Source organism: Camelina sativa, chromosome 16, assembly GCF_000633955.1.
Source record: "Camelina sativa cultivar DH55 chromosome 16, Cs, whole genome shotgun sequence".
Lineage (NCBI taxonomy): Eukaryota > Viridiplantae > Streptophyta > Magnoliopsida > Brassicales > Brassicaceae > Camelina > Camelina sativa.
In genome coordinates this window covers 3611335-3619198 of record NC_025700.1, presented here as the reverse complement: position 1 = coordinate 3619198, position 7864 = coordinate 3611335, and the positions used below count along the sequence as shown (strand labels likewise).

The 7864-nt window shown below is 34.2% G+C and overlaps 2 protein-coding genes across 2 annotated transcripts in view; both read left to right on the top strand.

Annotated features, from left to right (window-relative positions):
* LOC104753319 (putative F-box protein At2g19630) lies at positions 1923-3150 on the top strand. Its single transcript, XM_010475589.2, has one exon. It carries the CDS (start codon positions 1936-1938, stop codon positions 3148-3150), a length of 1215 nt encoding a protein of 404 aa, XP_010473891.1. The 5' UTR covers positions 1923-1935.
* The window catches only part of LOC104753318 (cellulose synthase-like protein B2), a 4781-nt gene continuing 1939 nt past the window's right edge, over positions 5023-7864 (top strand). The window contains exons 1-7 of the mRNA XM_019237674.1: positions 5023-5285; positions 5508-5826; positions 5975-6100; positions 6215-6337; positions 6905-7105; positions 7202-7337; positions 7501-7682. Of these exons, the coding sequence (XP_019093219.1) occupies positions 5023-5285; positions 5508-5826; positions 5975-6100; positions 6215-6337; positions 6905-7105; positions 7202-7337; positions 7501-7682 (1350 nt within the window). The remainder of the gene's footprint in view (positions 5286-5507; positions 5827-5974; positions 6101-6214; positions 6338-6904; positions 7106-7201; positions 7338-7500; positions 7683-7864) is intronic.

The following is a 7864-nucleotide window of genomic DNA, read 5'->3' as shown; positions in this document are numbered from 1 at the left end:
ATATATATATATATATATATATATATATCGCTAATTTCCAGTTCTAATCTTTCTTATTCCATTAAAACTTAGGGCGTTGTTTTCTTTGCATTTAAAAATTATGGAATGCCTATATTAATGAAAACAAATTTCATTGTTAGAGTTCATATCTCTACTAGAGAAACCCATCTAAATTGATCAAAATTTAACTAATTATATAATTAATATTAAACTAATCAAAATAACTCACTAACAAGTTCAGGTCAAAGCTCCTCACATGTCTTCAAATTACAGAAATAAACTATTATAACGAAAACACATTAGACACGTAACATACGTTTGTCAGCTTGTGGATCGAGACGTATGTACGTAGTTCTTATAGTGATTGATTTACGAAAAAGAACTGTCATTGTTTTGATTTGATTGTGCATGTATTGGTAAAGTGATCACGTTGTGGTTTAGGTAACAAAAGATCGCTATAAACGACACACGTACCGTGTGAGTAAGGTAAGGAGAAGGAGTTTCGAGGATTTTTTGTTTAGTTTTGTCTTTTGTGGGCTGACTAGTGACTATTATGGCATAGTCTACGGGCCTCTTTAAGCTATTCAAGAAATTATTAAGAGCATAATAGACGACAAAAGTTCTAATTAAGTGGGTAAGCTCTTGGGGTTTGGGATCAAACTTTATATTGGTGGAAAATTTAACATGTTGGACTACGTCTCAGCACATTGAGATAAACTTTAGGGTCGTACTCTTTCTCAAGGTCATATGCTCAACCAATGTAAAGTTTGGAAAAAAAAAATATGTTATCAGGCCCGGCCAATAGGGGAAGCCACTGAAGCCAAAGATTCGAGCCTAAAATTTTGAAGGCCTTTTTCACTTAAAAATCTGTTAAACAAAAGGCCTTTTTTTTTTGTAGAATATGTATAAGGGTTTTTTTATTTAGATGTAAGAGGCATTTTCTATGTAAAAGGCCTTAAAATATCAAGTTTGACTTTTTATAGAAAATTTAAATCTTTTGTAATAAGTGAAAAGGGTACATTTTTAGATTTTTGTGTAGGGCACTCGTGAATATTGGGCCGGCACTGTATGTTATATTGGTGGAAAATTTAACGGGTGTATTTTACACATGCTCTAAAGATGTTTAAGGTAAAAGATTCAACTAGTTAGAAAAGATTCATCATATCAGGTAGATAATTTGTTTTTCTTTAATTAAATCATTATTTTATTTAGTTAGAAAAGATTCAACATATTAATGATTATAAGTTATTAATGCATTTAAATTTACATAGAGACTTGTAAAACCCCCTATTATCTTACAACATAAAATAAATATCTAAAACATATATTATATTTTGAAACGGAAAGAGTAATGCGTATTCTTTTAGTAGTCGCGCCACCAAAGTTGACGACTTGAAAACTATACTACTTTTTTTTGAAAAAGCAAAACTATACTATTTCAATGGCAAAAAAAAATCCCAGCGACACACCAAGACCAACGCGACAACAAAGTACTATAAAATCAGCACCTAAAAATTCATTATTTGTTGTTTTTTTTTTGTGTAAAAATTTTAAACATTTTTAGTTTTAGTTTTAATAGTTACTAACTTACGATGAATAATGAAAGTATTTGGACACTACAAGAAATAAGAATATTAATAACACCTTGAAACACTATCTTTATAATACGATAATGTTATTAAAAACGCTATTTCATCACCCGTGATAATAAGTTGGACCGGGCTTTTAATTCTTTTTAGTCGTGGTTGTTAGTTGAGCGACTAAGAAAAGAAAACGCCCATCTATAATTTTTGCATGGGCTTCTTCTCAAACCATTATCACAAATGAGTTTGCACTACAATATATCTCTAGCCGTTTAGATAAGCTTGAGGTTTATACTCATTAGGTCATTCCCTTTGAAAAAGTGAAAGAGAAGAGCCGAAGTCGCCGTCAGCCATGAAAAAACGGCGAAAAACCGTCTCGGAGGATCGTCTTACCATCACCCAACGCAATGCACGACCAGAGAACGAACGAGAAAACTCATCGCCACACATCCCAGTTGATCAAACCATCGACATAGTCTCGAGGCTGCAGGCGAAATCTGTAGCTGCATGTCGCTGCGTATCGAAGCTATGGGGCTCCACACTTCGCCTTCCCCATTTCAATGAGTTGTTCTTGACCAGATCTTTGGCTCGCCCGCAGCTATTGTTCGCCTTCCAAAAACACGGCAGGTTCTGTTTCTTCTCCTCCCCTCAACCTCAAAATCCGGATGAGAACTCTTCTCCCATAGTCGCTAATTATCATATGAGGCTCTCCTTTGATGGTGTTTTTTGTGAAATGAGTGAATCTATTCATGGCTTGGTCTGTCTTATTTATACTAAGGAGATCTCAAGGGGAAGGACGGAAACGGTGCCGGTGGTATGTAACCCTAGCACCGGTCAGTCCTTACCTTTACCCAAACTGACGACAAAGAGAGTTAAGGTGATAAGCTATTTGGGATATGATCCAGTTGATAAACAGTTCAAGGTATTGTCCATGACCAGGCGTCATGAAAATGCATGGGAGTGTGGTGAGCATCAAATTCTGACTTTAGGGACTGGAGAATTTTCGTGGAGAATGGTCGAGTGTCGCATATCTCATGATTTGCCTCGTAAAAGGATATGCATCGATGGTGTTTTGTATTATCCAGCTACTGATAGGTCTTCAAGGGATTGCATGATAGTTTGCTTTGATGTAAGGTCTGAAAGTTTTAAGTCTATTATAGTCGTGGAAGATGTCTATAGAGCAGCGCTTGATGGATATCTGATAGACTACAATGGTAAACTAGGTTTATATGAGTGTGATTTTGATTGGTTTTTTGATGGAAGTCTTGAGTTGCTGGTTCTAGAAGATGCCGAAAAGCAAGTATGGTCGAAGCATACATATTTATTTCCTCCTAATTTGTGGAAAGATATAGTGGGAACTGCCGAGGTACACTTTGTTGGAGTGACTCGAACAAATGAAGTTGTGTTCTGGATAGAACGTATGATGCCTTCATGCCTTCTCTACTGCAATATCGAGAGAAAGACGATCGTAAGAGTTGCACTCCATGGACTGGAAGCGGGTAAGAATCGTAAGGTTTACACCTGTCTAGACCATGTCGAGAACGTTAATCTTGAGCTACTGTTGTAGTTAAGACTTTGTTATTTATCTTTTGTACCAAAAGCTACTTTTATCTTTTGGTTCTCGTCAATTCCTATGGATGGGATCTTATGACTTTTGTAATAATACTACTTCATGTTTGTTTTTGGTTACATTATTTTTGGTTTTTTCAAAAAAACTATTGTTGTTTTGTTTTCTTCTCTACATGATTTTTTTTTTCTTTTTCAACTACACATTAATTAAAACATTCTTGTTCGTGGGTAAAAAATCTTTGATCATGATGAATGAATTGGGAAGAACAGAGGACATATACATAGTTCAACGTGACGACGTACTACGTACTTGTTTCTCAAAATCCTACTTTTAAAAAAAAATTAGGGATTAAAGAATCTCACCTTATAGGGGCTCCATGTTGGACTACGTACGTCTCAGCCCATTGAGATACTTTAGGGTCGTACTCTTTCTCAAGGTTGGCCTGGCCTCCTACAATCGTGGAAGTGTAGAGTACTCTTTCTAGGGTTCTAATCAAGCTGTATTGCCTGAATTAATCAAGCTGTTGGGGTTTGCATATGTACATTAGGTCTTTGTGCTCGTGGTGATGACCTGAAATTCTTTCACTTCTAATCAAAGATCTACCATCATCACAGCGAGCTTGCTTCTGAAGACAATTTCTAAACTGAAATTCAACCATCATCTCTAAACTTCTGAAGTTGTCTTTTAGTTGAATTTACCAAATCCATAGCATTTAAAATATCTTAATCTCTTCTTTGTAGCGCCATGGAATGATGGAAAAGTTCTCCGTGAGTCCTAAAAGATATATCATCATTTTCAAATCTATATACAAAATCAAAACTATGAAAGTACTCGAGGAGACTACATGCTTGAGGTCTTTTAAAGTCTTATGCACCTTCAGTCTCAATGTATTCAAACACTTCGACAATACATGAGAATAGCTCAATCAAATGCAATAGACTATTATAATGTGAATTCCAGCAGGTATTCAAATAAGAGCAACACTGAGAGAATCACCCACTGGACATGCTCTTAACATTTCTCGATATTTTTCAAAATAAAATTTTCAAAACTATAAAAACAAAAAAATCTTTTCATAAATTAATAATTTATCTTTATCTTTATCAATAAATAAAAATCTTTATAAATTAATAGAATTTTATAATGTTAACCTTATTAATTTATAGAGGTTTTCATGTACATGAATTCGTTATTTAGTTATGTTTGACTTTATATTTCTGTTCTTATTTCAGAATGCTAACTAGGAAAACAATTCGTCTTAACAAGTAACTGTATCGTACGTTACTGTTCGTTTTCTTCTTGGAATATTAATACAATATTTCATCATTTTGAATTAGCATACTTTCATCCAAAACAATCAATCCATTACCTAGTCGATGATTTAGTTATTCGAAATTTAGAAGCCTCGAAATTACTATAAAATATTATTTAGTTATCAAGTAATATATACATGCATGAAACCAATTTCATTTCGTTTAAACATGAACATCATTATTTACTAAACAAACTTTTCACTAGAAACAATATCATATCCTTAAGAATCCAGTTATTACAGTAGGGCATGTCTCTCATACGTAATCCAGTTATTACGCGTTTCGCCCATAACGTGTTACTACTTCTTCCACAAGAAACAAGGCCCTTGACTTCAGGTTTCTTGTTCCATCGTGATAATTCATCAAGGTGGAAGCTATTCTTAATAGCGAATCATTGTTAACTCTTACCACATTTATGAGTTATCCACATATAGGTCTAAGTCTTTGTCAGATCAGAACACCATATATACAACTATACAAGCATTCATAGACATATCGCAAATATTTATTTAAACCTTTAGAAACATATCCAAAAAACCACAAGAAAGCTCCTCCCATGGCGGAATCAAGCTCTTCTCTCCCTCCTCTTTGTGAAAAGATCTCATACAAAAGCTGTCTTCAAAGAGCTGCGGATCTCACGATTCTCGGCCTTCTCTTTTCTCTTCTCTTGCACCGAATCCTATATATGACCCAAAACGACAACGTTTGGCTTGTGGCTTTCCTTTGTGAATCTTGTTTCTCAATCGTATGGCTTCTTACGACCTGCATAAAATGGAGTCCTGCTGAAACTAAAACCTATCCAGATAGAATTGATGAAAGGTACCATTTCTTATAAAACTAAAACCATATATATTTTCACTGATATATATACAAATATTCTTATTAGCGTATATACAAATCATATACATGAACTTATCAAATTTGTATAAAGTCTTAACTAGCTGCTACGGAGCTCTTATTTTAATTATAAGAAAGATGTATTAATTATTTCTATGTTATCTTTCTATTTCTTTGAACTGCCTTAGAAATTGTTAATTTCAGGGTTCATGACCTTCCTTCGGTAGATATCTTCGTGCCCACAGCGGATCCGGTTCGAGAACCGCCAATTATCGTTGTGAACACCGTGCTTTCGCTGTTAGCTATAAATTATCCGACCAATAAACTAGCTTGCTATGTGTCGGACAATGGATGCTCGCCTCTCACTTACTTCTCTCTCAAGGAAGCTTCTAAGTTCGCAAAGATTTGGGTTCCGTTCTGCAAGAAATACAACGTTAGAGTTAGAGCTCCTTTTCGATATTTCTTAAACCCGCTAGCCACAACAAAGGGTTCTGAATTCAGTGGAGATTGGCAAATGACGAAGGTAATGATCGAGTTTGATTGTTATTTCCCGACTGCGTTTGTTTCTTAAAAGTAATACAAGAAGTTAGCTTTTATATTAAATGATCGCTCTGTTATTTCATATGTTATATATTGAGAAATTTCTTTATTCTTTTTGTGATAATATAAAGAGGGAGTACGAGAAGTTATGCCGGAAAGTGGAAATTGCCACCGGAGATTCCCATTGGTCGGATGCAGATGATGACTTTGAAGCTTTCTCAAACACAAAACCAAATGATCATTCAACAATAGTTAAGGTATTCCTTCATATTTCCAAAGAAAAAAAATCTCTAATCACGATAGTTATGCATAAAATAAAAGGGTTAATTATAACAATTACGAGAACTCTTGTTTTATGTGTGTATGTGAAGGTGATATGGGAAAATAAGGGAGGTGTGGGAGACGTAACAGAGGTCCCTCATTTTGTATACATTTCAAGAGAGAAAAGACCAAATTACCTTCATCACTATAAAGCTGGAGCCATGAATTTTCTGGTTACTACATTTCTGATCACTCTTTTGTAGTTTCAGAGTTGAGATCAGAGATTAGTTTCATTAAGCATACATTAGATTCAGAACATTACTTTCCATATGATTTAAACTCTAAGATCTTTTAGTAGTTAAGAGCTTCGTTAGAATATGATGATTACTACCCCTAGGGCCTATTACTAACTATCACTTGATGCGTCCAACTATATACAGTATATATATATATATAGTGCATATGCGTACAATGTTCCATGTGATATGGCTGCAATCAGTTTTTAAACATAGTCATTGCATATTCCATATTAGTTTTTGAAATGAAAGAGCAATTATGCATTATGTTTAGATATCTATATAAGATGTGTTAATTAAGCATGCATGTAAAAACGAAACGATCGTGATGACATTAACTAGTAGAATACATTTTCATGAATTATAATCATTAGCCTTTAAGTGTACTCTCAGAATTATGACAAACCGTATTAATACAACAACTATCAATGACGAAGATCGTAGTTGCTTGTAGTTGTTATTTTAATGAATCTGTGATGAGCGTAAGATGATGAATTTGAACAGGTAAGAGTGTCAGGCTTGATGACAAATGCACCATACATGTTGAATGTAGACTGCGACGTGTATGCAAATGAAGCCGATGTTGTGCGACAAGCTATGTGTGTATTTCTACAAGGATCATCGAATCCAAACCATTGTGCTTTTGTTCAATACCCTCAAGAGTCCTACGATTCAACCACCGATACACTCACCGTATTCCAATCAGTAAGATTTATCCTCTCCTTACTTTTTGCTTATAAAATTCAATCAATTCAATGTTATTTATCAATCTTGTTTTCTTTCTTCTCTTTGTTAAATTAGTTTATGGTAAGAGGACTTGCGGGAATCCAAGGACCAATATATTTGGGCTCAGGGTGCTTTCACACTAGAAGAGTTATGTACGGTTTATCGCCGGAAGATGTAGAAGCCAATGAAAGTCTTTCTTATCTTGCTACAAGTAAGAAATAAGAAAATATTCATAATCTTCACAAAGCATTACTTAAAAAAAAAAAACATTCCATTAATATATTAAAAATCAACCTCTAATCGTCTCACGGTTGTCTCAAATTTTTAGTTTCTATTCACTAATTACATACTTGACTTTTTGTTATATCATTAAGGGGAGCTTTTGGCCGCGGATAGTTTGCCAAGAGGATTTGGGAATTCCAAAGAGATGGTGAAATCGGTGGTCGAGGCATTACAAAGAAAATCAAACCCCCAACATATCCTTACAAACTCCATAGAAGCGGCTCAAGAAGTGGGACATTGTGATTACGAGTATAAAACCAATTGGGGCAAAACCGTAGTTCCCTTCTAAATTAAATCTCATAAATCTTTATCGTCTAAAAACAATACATTATTATTATTTCAAAATACTAATAATAAATAATATTTTATTACATCATAGAAATAAATATACAAAATATCTATATAATGCGTTTTTGTTATTTATAAATCTTGCAGATTGGTTGGCTATACGATTCA